This window comes from Alosa alosa, chromosome 2 (assembly GCF_017589495.1).
Source record: "Alosa alosa isolate M-15738 ecotype Scorff River chromosome 2, AALO_Geno_1.1, whole genome shotgun sequence".
In the NCBI taxonomy this organism is placed as follows: Eukaryota; Metazoa; Chordata; class Actinopteri; order Clupeiformes; family Clupeidae; genus Alosa; species Alosa alosa.
In genome coordinates, this window is record NC_063190.1 from 9,257,885 (window position 1) to 9,274,845 (window position 16,961).

Below are 16,961 nucleotides of genomic sequence, written 5' to 3' on the forward strand. Positions count from 1 at the left end.
GTTAATAGAAATGTTATGGTCACACTCAACAACCATACAAAGTGTTAGCCACAATTAACACCACACTGCACACAATACCAACTAAGTTGTTTATTGAACTTTCAAAACAGATACTTTGTATGTTTGGTAAATCTGGAAAAAATGCCACCATACCACTCAGGCTTGTGGAAATGTCTATCACTTTATCAAAATCCATCTCAAATCTCAAATCAAGAGTCATACAGCCATTGAGTGTGCATCTTGTCCTCTTTGTTAAGGCAAGATAATCCCAGTATGCATGAGCTGTGGGCCTCCCTTCTTGATTTCTTTTTTGCACACACAAAAACGTCAACTATAAGAGCTCTGTGGTGAATCATGATCAATCTCATGATTATTCTCAAATCGATCTACTGGCAAGGTGAAACAAAGTAAGGAGAAACTTTCAAGGTTCACACAGATGGTTCCACAACAAAAGCCACAATGGGAAAGAAACATTTCAGAGGACATAACAAAACATTTTATGGCCACCCGCAGGTTCACTGATATTAGCCAAATCTGCAGCGGAGACCTGGAGTTCCATGATTACATGAAATTTACATTAAATATGAATATTTAGGGTATTCATTCCAAAATAAGTTAGAATTAATTTAACACATTGAGAGACAACAAAAACAAGTTGGGGACAAAGTGACCGCAGGCATTGTGAGGGATAATAAACAACAATTCACCCCGAACTCTGAACACACAGTCCTAAGTGACAACCAGGAGTTAGTACTCAAATGAATACTTGTACCTCAAACACTTTGGGGCTCTAGTTTGGCAACCGAAACATGGAACAAAGGGCTTGAAACTGCCCAGTAAGCTTGACTTAATAAATATGAAAAAATGGCACGGTAATGTTCATCCAAGGGACTGAATTAAACCATTCATAATACATTGCAATGCTGTGCTTTTATGACCTGTATGTGACTTACGGTGCAACAGTAAAGGTTGAGAATAAAGGATGGTGAAGATTTTTTTCTTCTGTACATGTAACCCTTAATCCCTGGCAACCTTATACTGTTTATTCTATAGAGGTCCCATTTCCTCACAGAGCTCTCAAGTAGATCATTATGTTGCTATAGCCACCATTCATTTTGATCAGAGATTTTTTTAGAATGCATTTTAGACTGTTCGAATTGTGATATACAAGTGATTTCTGAGTGAAAATGTTGTAGGATTTGGCGTCGGCCACTTTTTATGGAGCTGCATAGCTGGCTTTGGTCATTTAAGTTTTTCAATGCTACAACTATATTGATTGTGTCTGCCATTTTCACTTGCCGTTTCCATACACAAACTAGAGGCAACGGAGTTATAATAAGACTATCCCATAATATTTCAACAGACTATGAGAGGCTATCTTTTTTCAGGGTCAATGGAATGAAATGGAAAAGGTCATCCAAAAAAGCTCTCAGTTCTAGCTCTCCACAAATTGGTCAGCCTATACTTATAACAGATACATGTTCAATTCCATTTGTTTCACGTCAGTTGTATTTGTTCCATCCTATTCTTTTTGGGCATAGTAAGTCTGTGGTTTATGGGCCTTTAAGCGGGCATCTCTGGATTTCTGCTTCCACAGTGCTCTTTAAGGCATCATGGGCCTTCTTAAGGTCTACGAGAATATGAAAGTATGCTTTGAGTTTCATTGTCCTCTCCTCCTCGTCATCAAAGTTGACCTCTTGGAAGCTCTGCATGAATTGCATATAGGACTCATTAAGTGCCGTGGTCATCTCAACGAGACGCTGGTTCCTCTCAGAGAGGTGAACGGAGACAAAGAAATCCTGAGTATGGCCAAATGGACCCTTCTGGACAAAAATGTCGGTTCTTTGAGGGTCCAGACGAGCCCTTTTAGTGCCATAGTTATGAAGGCTCTCTAAGGTAGCGTCACAAGCCAGGACCGGGCCCACTAATGCCTCCGGGTTGCAGACGTAGCAATGCCATTTTTTGCCTGCATACAAGATGGCTGAGAGTGCTTTACGTCCAAAGTTGCGTAAAATACACTTTTTACAGAAGGCATTTGTGCAGTAGTCGCAGCAAATAAGGTTCCCCCCTTCAGCACACCACCTAGACATAAGCACAGAAAAGGAGATTGTGTTTAAGTAAACACTTATTCGAAAATATAAGCTTACAATCTTATGGTTAGCTTACAGGTAAGGATTTGCACTCAACATTGGTCAAGCTTCAAGGATTTGTAGTGGAGCATCTCCAGACTACTATCTATAGAGAGCTAGCAGTGGCACTGCTGGACATAGCTGTTAAAATATATAGCTCTATAGCCAGGTTTCAACTAAAACTATTTCTAATATCTTGAGATCATCATGTAGTTTGCACAACATAAGTGACGTATAGTGACATAAATATATGAATATATTTGAAATATCAACAGTGCATTATAACAGTTTTAAGTCTTAAGCGTTTTACCATACCTGCACTGTTCATCTGTCCCATCCACATCCTTGCTGATGTCATCGCTCATGTAGTAACTGTAACAAGACTAAAATAAAAGACACCCATTCATCATTACTGTTTTTTTTTTTTTGCTAAAAGGTATTGAGCCAGTTCATGTTTTGCCTAGATCTTTCGTTGTTTTCCTGTTTTACACACCCAAACAACTTACCTTGCAGATAAGCACTCTGAGCGCTGGGTGTCTGTACATGGCATCCCACTGAAAGTGATTCATTTGCTGTCCACAAGCAGTGCAGTTGACGGTCTGCAGATAAAAGTCTATGGGCAACAACAAAAAATGTCTTGTCACACTCAATTTTATGTCAGCAGACCATGTAGAGATATGCATACAGTATATACACACTCCTGATATTCACTATACCTAACTGCTTTTTTTTTTTTCATGATAGGAATATCGGAGTTGAATTACTTTTCACTAAACCTGAAGACACAGTTAGGAACAGCAGTATCACAACACTGCTTTACTGGTTCATTGTGACAAAGGCTGAAAATCTTAAGTGTAATCGGAACTCACTAGTCAGTGAGGAAACCCCTTTGGTTGTGGTCTGCTGGTCTTTGAAATCACTGTCACAGCCGCTCTCGGAGGCACACCCCCCTGTCTCACTCGAAGAGCTGTGAGATGAGGGCTCCACTGGTCTCTGTAATTTGGGGGGGTGTTTACGGGGGCGTCCCCTTCCCCTCGGCCTTGGCTTCACTCGCGGGGTCAGTGTGGAAGAGGAGGAGGATGAGGAGTAAGAAGGAGAGGAGGACTGGCCTTGAGGCATGCTCTTCTTCATGCTGGTCATTTCAAGGTCAGGGGATGAGCTCTTGTCCGACTCAAACATGCCACTTCCCTCCATGCTAGCGTCAGTAGATGATGACTGGGGAGGCGTCTGCTGTACCCATAGCGAGCACCTGCTCTCCTCGTCCATTGGTTGAATGTCTCTTTCATTCTCTTGGTCATCTCCCATAGCAGACGTTTGACCATCCTTGACCTTGGATGCAGGCTGCTCTTGCTCGTTGGAAGGGTACAGCGTCCTCAGGTCCTCCTGTCCACTTCTACGAAGCTCCATTTCTACCGCCTGTTGCAAGGCATCATAGGCGTTCTGTAGGTCTATGGGAACATTGGAGTAGTCCCTCAGTTTAAGGGTTCTGTCTTCCTCTTCGTCACTGCTGTCCTCCTCGCAGCCTTCCATAAACTGCACAAATGACTGGTTGAGTGCCATAGTCATCTCAATCAGGCGCTGAGTCCTTTGCAAAAGGCCAGAGGAGAGAGAGAAGGACTGACCATCTTGAGTCTGGTGATGCTGACCCTTTTGATCCAAAATTTTCCCTCTCTGCGGGTCCAGGCGCCCCCTTCTTGTACCACAATTGTGGAGATTCTGAAGGGTAGCGTCACAAGCCATGACCAGCTTCACAAGAGGCTCAGGGCAACACACATAACAGTGCCATTTCTTATCAGCGTCCATGATGACGGACAGCTCTTTACGTCCAAAGTTGCGCAACACACACTTTTTACAGAAGGCATTGGTGCAGTAGTCACAACAAATCAGATTGCCTCCCTCAGCGCACCATCTAAACAAACAGGGGCATATGTGTTAAATGCAAAGTTTTAGGAAACATAAGCAATCGTGTTCACCAGCACATTAAGTGACCTTATGTACCTGCATTGGGCATCAGTCCCATCGGCATCCTTGCTGATGTCATCGCTCATGTAGTATCTGAAACAAGACTGAAACGAGACAACCATACATCATTCTTGCTAACTTCACAATTATTCACTTTTTCTCTGCATTTCTCTTGTATGTCACTACGCAAATTACCTTGCAGATGAGCACTTTGAGGGCTGGATGTCTGTAGACAGAGTCCTTCTGGAAGTGATTGACCTGCTGTCCACAAGCCGTACAGCTTACTACCTGGTAATCAAAGTCTAAACAAATGCATACGTTAAGGCCCTTGTTTATTTTTTGCCTGTTTATTTGCTTGTGGTTATGTTTTAGACAAAAACTCACTTTGTTTGATCAATCTATTCTGTTTACTTCGTGTTTTGCTGCCAAATTCTGGACCTCTGAACTCATCCCCATCGTCCTCCACAGGCTGCGGTCTCACCACAACCGTCCCTAAGAAGATTTGCAAGGTTGAACTGAAATGCATGACACTGCCATAGAACATTATTTGCTATAGGTGATCAAACTTCCAACAAGCAGTGTAAGAGAAGTGCCAAACCTTTTGGGAGAAAGTCGAGGTTTAGATCACTGGAGTCGTTGGATGCGATGCTTCTACTGTCCGAGGAACAGTCCGACTCGTCCTGACCAGTGTGTCTGACCACTATCAAGGGCTTCCTATATTCAGATGTCAATTTCCATTAGAACTTAGCAGTAGCAGTGATAGCCTTAGTAGTGCTAGGCAGCATAGGGCTGCTTGCTCACCAAAGTCGATTCATGTTTGAATCTGTGCAGAGAAATACAACAGCATGTAAGGGCACCTTCACAGAGTAACCATATATTATATCTTACGTCCTGAAACTATCCAAAGCTGACAATTTTAACTCAGCAAGTTAGCAAAGAAGAGGACATTTTTCCTGTTAACATAAGATATGTCTTAACATGTCCCAAGATGTTCTAGCTTTTGGTGTTGAAGATGACTGAGAATTTTTATGTACGGTGACGACTAAAAATTCGAAATAACATGCTAGACATGCAATCAAATTATGAGCTCTGACGATTTGAAAGCGTGTTTTGTAGTGAAATATCTTCCACTGTCGCTGTAAGAAATGCCCGATCAACTGGGCTTACAACTCCACCAATGGAGTATTTCAAAGGTGTGGCATTCTTTAACTACAACAGAGGTAGCGATATAGCTCAATTAGTTGCTTGATGATGTGATAGTGAGTGAAAGAGTTGAGAAGTCTGTGCTAGTAGTAGCTAACCAAAACCTAAACCAGAGAGAAAAAAAAAAGGTTGAAGGAATTTCAGCGCCACTGAGTACAGATCACAAGAATGTAACAATTCTGGTTGCTAGATATGCTTGACTTTATCATTAACAGTATTGTAATTCTCATTAAAGATTTTTCTCCCCAATGTTCCTATTCAGTCTATGAATCTTGATTTTATGTTTGCTGCTTTTGAGGCTTTTGTCTACATTCCAGGGCCTGGAAGTACAATAACATGTTTAAAAAATATAAACAAAATGCACAGAATTCATTGGAATGTTTTCTTGCACATGCTGGTGAATCATGCAATTTGTAATTTGTAAAAATGCCCCTGTTCTGACAGCCTGTTAGAGAGACACACAATAAATTACCATAGATCAGTAATTACTTAACTCTTGCATACAATGCATAAACATTATTCATATTCAAGTATATGTCTTCTAGTTCATCTATCAAAAGAGTAGCTCACCTCCTGGAACGAGCATTGGGAGGCTGTCTGGTCTCATGAAGTTGCTTCGTCTCATTAGAGCAACTGGGCTGTAGAATACAACAAATAATCTATCTAAAAGATCTTCTGGAGTAAAGGTATTCAATTGCACTTAATTTGTTTTTTATTTGAGAAGCCACGGCTCTAATGTTTAATCAATTATTTAAAAAAATCCAACAGCATAATGCTCTGAAATAAAAGTTCAAAACAATATCTGGACTGTAACACTTATCAGTAGCGATATGAAAGAACTAAATACACATGCTTTCATCTGGTCAACACATACATTACAATAGAGCTTTGAATATTAATGCTTATAAAATTTGCTTATATTATTTGTAAATCCCTAAGAAAAGCAGGGTAAATGGTACATACCAGCGTCTCCTCCTTTAAAGTTTGGTCAGTTTCCTGGGACACTATGGAATTGGCAGCCACCAAACCTTAAACATGGGTGAAAGAAAGATCATTAATATCTTGTCTTTCTCTAAACTGTCTTTTAAACCCCCTAGTCCATACTGAAACTTTTTCGTCCTGATTTTCCATGTGTTATTTTTGTAAATTCAAGGCTGAGACACTGAATTAGTTGGAGCAGGTCACATGGTAGGGGAAGCACTGATTAAGCCACTACCTGTGGCTAATGGGTAAAACCACACCTGTCCTGCAGCCTTGGCTCATAATTAGGTCAATTTAGGCCATATCTGTAGCCTCACTGGAGTAGAGGCCTGCTGTCTCTCTTATTTGTGTTTCTGTATGAGTTGGGCAAACATGGATTGCCATCTTTTGCCTGTGTTTTCTGTTTGGATTTTCACCACTACCAACAACAACAAAAAAAGACCTAACAAAAAATTACAATGCTTGATTGAGCGTCTCAAGAGAGAATCACAGAGCATTGGGAGCAAAAGGTAAGTGATCTCTTAAAGGATAATTCCGGTATTTAGCACTTTGAGGGCCAGATGTACTAACGCTTTTGCGCCCATTTCAGGCGTATTTGTTTCGCAATGTGCGTGTAAAATCATTGCGAGGTATGTACAAACAGGCCGCAATGATGTAAAAGCTCAAACTGCCTGTCGCGGGAGCTGAAAGTGGCAGATTGCGATTGTCATGTCATGCATATGCATTCATGGGAGGATCCAGGGGAAAGTGGGAGTTTAAGCGTAAAAGATGGGAGGGGAAGAGTAAAGAGCCTAGTTATGTATTCAGCGGTATGTACAAAGACTGCTCCTGAAAGCGCGCCTATTCTGCGCCTAAATACTTCCGCCTTGTAAAAGCAGGTGTTAATCCACATTGCAGTTCAATCGTCCAATAAGAGAACTTTTCAAAGACAACAGAATCGCTATTTAGAACACCAGTTTTTGTGGTGAAAGTATTTGTACTACCAAAAGCAACCTTAACTTTCGTTGGCCTTTCGCATGTCTTACTTTCACTGACAGCGCTCGCAATCTGCGGTGTGTCCATGGCGCTGATAACGCTACGTTCGCAAATGTACGTACATCTGGCCCAGAGTCTCTTTTCTGGTTTGTTTGGGATGAACTAGAGTGGTGGACACCGAAATGTTGACTATTGGTCCTGTCTCAACTTTTCTGACTCGTTTTGAATCACCTTTACTGCTTCAGAGTGGCTGCCTATGGGCATGCACAAACATGTCCTTAAAACAACCCTCATTTTCAAAACTGTGCAACTCTCTAAGTGGTTAGTGGTGTTTGTTGATTATTAAAAATGTATTGTATGATTTATGATTTCCAGCTGTGTTATTTGCTATTGTGGAACTATTTTTTCAGATACCTCACAACCGCGTATAAACTTCCGCTCAATATTTGAGCCTGAAGCATAGACAGTAAAAGAAGGTCTCGCGGAAAGACTACAACCAAATATAAACAGCCCCTGTTTCCGTTTCCAGTGGCGCAGTAATATCAACATGCAATAAGTCTTCTAACATAAATCGATAAGATTTTACAAAATGCCAAATAAAACACGACAGAAACTGTATTTCGCTATGCTACTTGTTTTGGAACATCAACGAACACCACTAACCACTCGGTGAGTTGCACAGTTTTGAAAACGAACGTTAAGGGTTGTTTTAAGGACATGTTTGTGCATGCCCATAGGCAGCCACTCTGAAGTAGTCAAAGGCGATTCAAAACGAGTCAGAAAAGTCGAGACAGGACCCATCGTCAAAAGTTCGGTGTCAATCACTCCAGTTCACCTAAAAACAAACCAGAAAAGGGACTCCAAGTGCTAAATACCGGAATTAGCCTTTAATGAGCACCCAACCCGTCAGGCTTTAGCTTCAAGCTTTATTTCATGTCATCTTCAGAGAAAGAGATCTCAGTTTCTGCATCAAGGCAGAGACGCAGCCTTTTTTTACAAAAGGCACTTCAGAGCGTGGTGGTGTTTGTAAGGTTTATGCGTGTTTTTTGATAGATTTTTTGCTGCTGCTTTTACAATCATCCTTTTGAAAAGTCAGTGCCATACATGAGGTGTAAGTGTTCTCCTAGCATAACAGGGTGAACCTTACCATTCAGATGTTGTGGTAATGGCACATCTTCATCTTGTTCATCAGCCACATGAGACAGAAACTCCTGAAGTTTTGTGACCAGCACGTTCAATTTTCCATATCTAGGCTCTGGGCTGTAAAACACAGTCGTTTTCATGTCACATCAAAATCACATCTATTTCATGGTATTTGAAGGTCATTAAAAGGAGCTATTGTGTAACACCCAGGCTACACCGGGTACGCAACTGAAGCATTCTGTTCACAGAACATAGACAGTGTTTCCCAGAGAATTGAATTCCATTCGTGGTGAATGGTTTGCAGAATTAACTTGAATGCAACAGTTTTTAACAATTTAGCACAGCGTGGTTATGATGCTACCCAGATTTTAGCACAATTTAGTACAACCTGGAAAATCACTGTTTGGTGGTCAATGTTGATATTGTGGTGGGCCACCACAAATAAGTCAATGTATGGGAAACACTGATAAAAATAGTTTTAGAAGACTGGTGTAATGGGGGGGCGCTGTGGTGCAGCAGGCTACAGTGCCCGTACCATGTATGGGTCCGAATGCCAACGGGGACCCAGGTTGGAATCCGACCTGCGGTCATTTCCCGATTCCCACCCCATCTCTCTCTCCCACTTACTTCCTGTCACTCTTCACTGTCCTGTCCCAATAAAGACAAAAAAAAAATATACTGAAAAAAAAGAAGACTGGTGTAATTTTTCTTGATGTATGCATGATTATAGTGGAAGCTAATTGATGCAGCAGACGCTTGCGCGAACAGACCGCTTCAGTTACGCGCCCGGTGTAGCCTTCCTGTAATTCTGTAGGAATCGAGTCACACTCCACTATTATATTGACTAGCATTGTACCATTGCACTGAATACAAAGTGGTAATACAAGAGTGCCGGCCCTGTGCTAGCTGATTTGCATGCTAACTTAGTGGATATCTGTAGGGGGAAAAAACTACATATGGCACCTTGCAATGGATTTTATATTATTCTCCAACACATACCGTATTTTCCGGACTATAAGTCGCATCAGTCAAAAAATGCATCATGAAGAGGAAAAAAAAACATATAAGTCGCACCAGACTATAAGTCACATTTATTTAGAAATTTATTTGACAAAAACCAAGAACAGACAGACTATGTAACTGGACACAGAGGCCAAAAAGATTGAGAATTCTACCGGGAATGTTAATGAAGACGAAGGAGTAAATGGCAAGCTGAGGCGAGCTGGGCAATAACGAAGGCGGCCGAGTAGGGCCCGACAGTCATTGTAAAGCAATTTACAAAAGATTAACTGAACAAAAATGCTGATGTGGTACATGCTAGAAATGTGGTTAGCTAGAAATGTGGAGAATGCAATGCAATCAAGCACTTTGGACGATGTCGAGGCACAAGCCGGCAGCAGAGCAAATGCTCGGGAGGCTACCTGCAAGAGAACTAGAGAGAAAAAGATGCACGTTTTAAAAATAATGTGACGAAGGACTGAATGGCCGTAAGCTGAGGCGAGACGAAGGCATTCAACGAGGCCTGACGGTAATTGTAAAGCAATTTACAAAAGATTCCCTAAACAAAAATACTGATGTTGTACAGGAAAATTTAGCTAGAAATGTGGAGAATGCAATCAAGCATTTTGGGTGATGTTGAGGCACACATGCGCACATGTGTCAGTCAATCGTACCAGTCTGTATAATCTTTGCAGCCAATAGTGTTGCACGGGTTAAGGTTTTTTAACATCTGCACCCACCCGACCCGACAGGAGAGTCGACCCGAACCCAACACGACAAAAAAAACAACAATGTGCCTATAGACCCTTTCAAGAGTTCCATTATCAGCATCATAGTTGGCCCCACAAGACTTCCTTTTTAACATTCCATATGTTATCTTAATGCAGAGGAAGTAGATTGGGACCCAAATAGAACGTTCAAGCATTGTTTTTGTTTTTATTGTTGAAAGGGTCTATAGCCTAGGCTATTCTTTGTAGTTCATATTGAGGTAGAGACAATGCTTTCTTATGAACTAAACACTGAAACAAGAAGAATTTGCACTGTAGGCTATATGCTTCAACAAAGAGTTGTTGCTCTAGGCTTGGCTCGCTAGCATGTTGGATTAATTGAATCTGAATCTAGCAGCGGCAGGTTGCAGCGCACCCTCTGTCACACGCCTGTGTGAGAGGGAGAGGGGAAGAGAAGATGGAAGGTCTTGTAGACTAATCATATCTTAACCTGTTTTATGCAGTTAAGAGAGATTGCAAGAAGGTTTGTTGCACTTTATGTTCTGTAGCCTACATTATTAATAACTAAGTGAGAACCAAAGTGAAAAGAAGTGCTTTGTCAATTTTTGACCCGCCGCCCGCACCCGCGATATTTTCCGATCAAGTAATTGATCAAGTAATTGACTTTCTACACTTACAAAGGTAAAAATACTTTCGTTTGACTGCAGAGAACCTTTAGTAGAGGTGTAAAGTTTTTTTTTTTTAGCCTAGTTAAAGGTACACTGTGCAATATTTCCACCTTTACGAAGGCAATTTGATGGTAGACAAACTTTTAATAGGCAAATCGTTAATCTAGCACAGCATAGATGTAGCAAGTAATAAGCTTTGTTATGTCCTTACGAGTTTTTGTATGTTGAATTTTGATCAATAAAAAGCAAGTCTCTACCTAGAAAACCAGCCACGTTACTTCAAGAACGGTGGCCCGACAAATCTCGCGAGAATCGTAAAAAATTAAACATTACCTTGTCAGTAGATATAGCTCTTTGGAGATAGTTTTTGCCTGTTATTAATCCTTCACCTCCACAACAAAAGCATTTTCATTGCACAAATTTACACTAGTTATCATCCAAAAATAATTCCACGATTTATAGACCTGGACTTTCCCTTTAAGGCATAGAGGGGAAACATGCACACTATAAATGGCTGTAGCCTACACGTTGGCATGCTTGGCCTACTATCCACAAAATCCTGTGGGTGAAACTGAAGACTCTTCACATACCAGAACAAATAGTAGTACTGTTGAAAAGGTCAGAATCTACTCAAATCTATGGAATTTATACTAGGTTATCTGATAGGATATTGAGCGAGCTATATGAGGCCATCCTTAAAAATATTTTCGTTTGCCGTAACCCGACCGACCCTGTCAATTTAGAACTGACCCAAATATTTATTTTTTCCCCTTTTTAGTCCGACCGACTTGCCGGTTGTAAAAACTTATGCTAATACCGACCGATTGTTTTTTTTTTTTACTCTAAACAACCAATACAAATGCAATAAAATAATATTTATTTTAGTAGGCCCAAGTATTGTGAATATAAATTGCCTACATGCAAACGTGGCTCACTTAAAAAAAAAAAACCTGTGGCGTCATCTCTACACCATTGGTTTTACGCATGTCACACTATGGCCTACGCTTCGTTTCATTCACACAAACTGATAACGCTTTTACTTGGCACGAAGTTCTGGAAGAACTGTGGCCAGATCTTTTCTCATCCCTCCTCCCCCTAGTCTAACGGTGACCGTGTCGGAGTATTGAAATTGGTTGTGGTCTATTCAGCATTTCTCAAAATATGGGTCCGCAACATGGAGACTGCTGGTCCGCGGAGTCGTGGAGTGAAATTAGGCCCGGTGCTTCATCTGATAATTTGCTGAGCAGTTGATCAAGAAACCGCGGATCGACGAAAAAAGAAAACAAACGTTTCTGCTATCGATGTCATTAAACATGGAGCCCTACAATTAAGTGGTGGTATGAGCATTCATTCAATATGCGTCTGCGCGAGAGAAACTGAAACTAATCGATAACGTTGGTATCAAAGCTCCGCTTCAACCTGTTGGAAGGCTATTTATTTATTTAACGAAACTTAATAGAACGACGTTGTTTTTTTGGAACTTCCTTAGAAACAGAGCAGAGACTGTATAATACACTGTATAGCATTGAGTATTGCATAGTCAAATTTCAATATAACGTGGCCAAGAGCTATTGTAGCCTTCTTTCTGGGTACATGTAGATGAGCCCTATGACCCAAAAGTCTGCCATGACCGGGCCTCAGGTCAAAGAAGTTTGAGAAAGGCTGGTCTATATAACCTGCATCAGAATGAGGTTTGCAATGGTGCGCCTGAAGGCACAGGTTGAAGACCCAGTCAGTTACGTCACGATATGCACATTTGTGTAAATTCATTCCTACGTAATCACCATGACCAAAATTGTACTTTTTTTTTTACTTTGAATCTTGAGAAAAAAAAAATATTGACCTACCTACCGACCCATTTTTAATTTTTTTTGGCTGTTACTGCAAACAAAAATATTTTTAAGGATGGCCTGAAATGGCAGCAAACCGACAAAATGTCCACCTAACAAGAGCCTAGACCAGATTGTGGGAGAATTATTTCGTTACAGCATCATCAGAATCGAACAGCTGTGACCTGATTTGAGATAGCAAATAACCTTTCATTCAATGTTGTTTCAGTACAAAGGCACAAAAAACTATTTTAAAGCACCACGTAGTTTGTCGTGATGCTATTCGGAATAATGCTTGGTCCTAATACCATGTTTAATTATCTGTGTAACAGGACCACTGAACTTCATCTTGGCATTAAATAGGATGATGCTGAAATGAATCGATCAGGCGAAATGTAGGCCTACGTCCAAAGAATACAGAATGCTTTACTCGTGAAGTGTCCTACTGCGATCGTGCTGTTCAATATCCCCCCCATTAATTTCGTTATTTCCTAACAATTCCATACGGAAAATACCAGAACACCAAGGGATCAAGTTGATCTCTAGCAACAATTTTAAATTGACCGTGATGTTGGAATAGTCTGGTTTGAAGTTACGATAGTAAGCTTACTGTAGTTGTCTAACTGAAATAGCATGGCTCAAATTACCCATGACTGAGCTGATGACAGTCGCAATATAACAATACCCAAATCTCTAATGCTAATGTGGTCTCTGTATGTCTCCAAATGAGCACTACCAGGTAACTTATCTTATTAAAATATGAAAACCTATACGTCCCAGTAATGTAGTAACGGTTAACTTGCCTCTTTATTTAGCTACCTAGGAGAGCTACCGTTAGCATCGATAAGTAGCAAGACGGCTATTGATAGTCTTCAGATTCTCAATAGAGCCAGAGCTGGCTACCACACTCCAAAAATCTTAACCAAGTGTCAGACATTGCACAAATAAACCAAATCGTTAGAGGCTGAACTTAATTTAACGAAGACCTGAAAAAGCTTGACATCATAAACTATCCAGACAGAGAGGTAGCTAGGTTTAGCAAGTTAGCTAGCTGGCTAACATTAGGTAAAATATTGTCCATACCTGAGAATATCTGTTGACATTTTCAGCTACTTTCAAACACGTCTCTTAGATGATGTTCATCTGTTTAGGTTGTTTAGGTGCAAATACTTTCATTAGGTGATACGGTGCAGAAAATCCCACCGTTATCAAGCTAGCTAATGCTAACTGCCTTCTTTCAACTCCTGGGCAATTTGGATGAGTGTGGGTACTTGTGTGTCCATTATTTGCCATTCCTCCCCCCCTCCCTTCCTTCGCTACGTCTTAGCCCCTCCCACAAAAACAGGAAGGACTCAAGGAAGGATGCTAGATGCTATGAAGGTGAAGACATGGATGAGAAATAATGGCCTTTTACTAATCACTTACCAGTATTACCTCATATTGATGCTACACTTACATTCAGTGCAAGAGCAGCAAAATGACACTTGGCTCAGTGCAGCGGCAAACCGTTGTTGTGCCATGCAAGCCATTGAAAGTATGGGTTCAGAGTGCTGTGCCAGTGCTGTTGTCGCTTCTATGTGTATAGGGGCCTTAACTGTGTGTTCACACCATATAGTTGGGGGCCTTAAGCACATAGATAGGTAATTTTGCGCAAATTCATTTAAAAGCGCCAAATTTGGCACAAATGTAGCTCGGGTCATAAGGCCTATGGTGCCTTACACCCCATAGTTTGTGCAAATTCATCTTCAAGCACCAAATTTGACACGGATGCAGCTGAGGGCATACTGAAATGATTTAGCCAGGGCGCCCGAGCCAGTGATCCCTGAGACCAAGATGGCTGCCAAATCTAATATGGCCGCCACCTGAAAAGGGATTAAGCTGCATATTTTGAACCAGATGGGATACAAATGTAAAGTTGATAAATATTTCACCTTTTCTGGCTATGGCAAATCCAATCTTGCTACTGTCCGAAAAAGGGTTTTGACTATAACTTTTGAACCAAATAACCTACAGATGAAAACTTAACTTAATGTCTATTTTTTTTTACCATGACAAACACACTGGAATGCTTACATTTGTGATTGCCTACGTTTAGACCCCCAGTTAGAAAGCAACAACCTGATAATTCTAAATATTCGCACCAATTTTCTAATTGAGAATGTAGGGAAGGCATATATGAGGGAGAGTCAGAATTCCAGCATAGATTTGGGCAATATTGAGCAAATATTGAGAATACTAGTTGACTTGAACTGTGGTGGAGCAGCTGTTTAGTGCTACTCCATGTGTGTGAGCATTGAGCAAGATGAACAGCAATGGTGAAAGATGAAGATAGATAGATAGACTTTATTCATCCCTAAAGGGAAATTACAGTGTTCCAGCAGCACAGACAAACACAGCATTCACATACATAGGCCTACATACATACATAAATTATTTAAAAAATATTATTTCTCTCTCTCTGCTCAGGGGGAAGTCATTATAAAGTGCTATTGCAGTGGGTAAAAAAACATTATTCTGTATCTGTCCTTCTTACAGCTTAGTTGGCATAGCCTCCAACTGAAAACACTTTTTTTTGTTTGAACAGTAATTTGTATAGTGGATGTGAGGTATTGTCTAATATATTTGACAGTTTGTTCAGCAGTCTTCTCTCCACCACCAACTCCAGGGGCTCTAGAGCTGTCCCCAACACAAAGCCAACCTTCCTTAAAGTTTTTATTCAGTTGCTTAGTGTCCCTGGCTGTAATGCTATACTGCCCCAACAGATGGGGGAAAAAATAAAATTGCACTTGCAACAACACTGATAAATCTGCAACATTTTGCTACACACATTAAATGACCTAAGCTTTCTCAAGAAATAGTCTGCTCTGACCTTATATACAGCCTCAGTGTTGTATCTCCAATCCAGTTTATTGTCTATAAGAACCCCCAAATATTTGTAGTTCTCAACAACTACTTCCTCACCTAGTATTCAAATGGTATTAGGTCTGGTCCTCCTAAAGTCCACCACTATTTCCCTTGTCTTCATTCAAGACAAGGTGGTTTCTGCACCATGTCACAAAGTGGTCCACCAGTTGCCTGTACTCCGTCTCCTCACCCATCACTGACACACCCCACAACTGCAGAATCGTCTGTGAACTTCTGCTGACATGACTCCGAGTTTTACTGGAAGTCTGAGGTGTACAAAGAAAAGAAAAGAAACGGACACAGCACAGTCCCTTGTGGTGCTCCTATGTTACTGACTACCTGCTCAGACACACACACCCTTTCATTCTCACAACTTGTGGTCTGTCAGTCAGGTAATCAGTAATCCATGAAATTGTGGAGGTGTCTACCTGCATCCTTTGCAGCTTCTCACATAGCAGCATAGGCTGTATGGTGTTAAAAGCACTTGAGAAATCATAGAACATGAGCCCTGTCCAGGTGAGAGTGTGTTCTATGAAGCAGGTAGATTAAGGCATCCTCCACACCCACCTCTGGACTGTATGTGAATTGTAATGGGTCGTAGGTGGTCATCTGTGGTCTCATAAGATGACCAACAACAGTGTTTAGCCAACTACTTCCTTTCCTACCAACTTTCTTCCTGACCAGGTGTACTTCTTTTCTACAAGTGTTTTGTTCTTATGACCACAATTATGAGACAGACCATGAGAATTCATGAGAGAGACCAAGAGAATTCACTGTTGCTTTTTTATGTTATCGCTGTTTTTTTGTTATGCTAAGAAAACCTTTAAGAGTTTTGGACAAATTGACTATATTATTCTTTTAACAATTTGGCATAATATAAATATTGCTGTGCAATAATAATTGTGCCTTATTCTTTTTTATATGATTACACTTTGAAATGTATTCACTTAAGGAAATGAATCAACATTGAGAATAACCTTCAAAGTTGTGGTAAAAAAAAAGAAAACAGGTTTCAGACTTACACTATACATATAAATATACCAATGGACTTCATGTGGTCAATAAACATAAAATAAACATAACATCCGCATTTGGTTCAAAATTTGTAGCCAAAACCCTTTTTCGGACAGCAGCCATATTGAATTTAGGGAATTTGGGAGGGGGTCCTAATAAACCCAATCATAAATGTAAGTATTTCTATGGGTTTCATGGTCAAAAAAGATTAAATAGACATCGAGTTTGTATCTCATCTGGCTCAAAAACTATAGCTCTATACCAAGTTTGGACTTCATACATCAAAGCCTTGCTGAGATATGAGGTCACTTCCTGTTTGGCTGCTTTGCCACCAAATTTGATTGGCTGTATTGAGCTGATTGTCTTTTGAATATTGAAACGCCAATAGGTATATTTTGTGAGGCTTGGTCTGAAGATAATCTGTGC

The 16,961-nt window shown here is 40.6% G+C and overlaps 1 protein-coding gene across 3 annotated transcripts; it reads right to left on the reverse strand.

Moving 5' to 3' along the window:
- Positions 1-75: 75 nt before the first annotated feature.
- LOC125286470 (transcriptional regulator ATRX-like) lies at positions 76-13,902 on the reverse strand. 3 transcript variants are annotated; one of them, XM_048231606.1, is made up of 12 exons: positions 13,701-13,902; positions 8,398-8,510; positions 6,258-6,322; positions 5,865-5,932; positions 4,690-4,805; positions 4,476-4,583; positions 4,287-4,393; positions 4,128-4,195; positions 2,999-4,038; positions 2,636-2,742; positions 2,445-2,512; positions 76-2,082 (listed from the first exon to the last, which is right to left on the reverse strand). In XM_048231606.1, the coding sequence occupies exons 1-12, from the start codon at positions 13,718-13,720 to the stop codon at positions 1,554-1,556; spliced, it is 2,409 nt and encodes an 802-aa protein (XP_048087563.1). In that variant the 5' UTR covers positions 13,721-13,902; the 3' UTR covers positions 76-1,553. The 3 variants fall into 3 exon arrangements, with proteins under 3 accessions (XP_048087563.1, XP_048087556.1, XP_048087547.1); XM_048231599.1 differs by lacking the exon at positions 13,701-13,902 and adding an exon at positions 8,929-9,365 and having other exon boundaries at positions 4,503-4,583; XM_048231590.1 differs by lacking the exon at positions 13,701-13,902 and adding an exon at positions 8,929-9,364.
- Positions 13,903-16,961: the final 3,059 nt, after the last annotated feature.

Excerpts from the sequence above, each read along its gene's own strand:
- LOC125286470 (XM_048231590.1), bottom strand. The coding sequence starts at position 8,984 with ATGACCGCAGGTCGGATTCCAACCTGGGTCCCCGTTGGCATTCGGACC. Across the intron at positions 4,394-4,475 it reads GAATAGATTGATCAAACAAA|ACTTTGATTACCAGGTAGTA; the intron begins GTGAGTTTTTGT and ends GCATTTGTTTAG. Across the intron at positions 2,513-2,635 it reads TCAGAGTGCTTATCTGCAAG|TCTTGTTACAGTTACTACAT; the intron begins GTAAGTTGTTTG and ends CTTTTATTTTAG.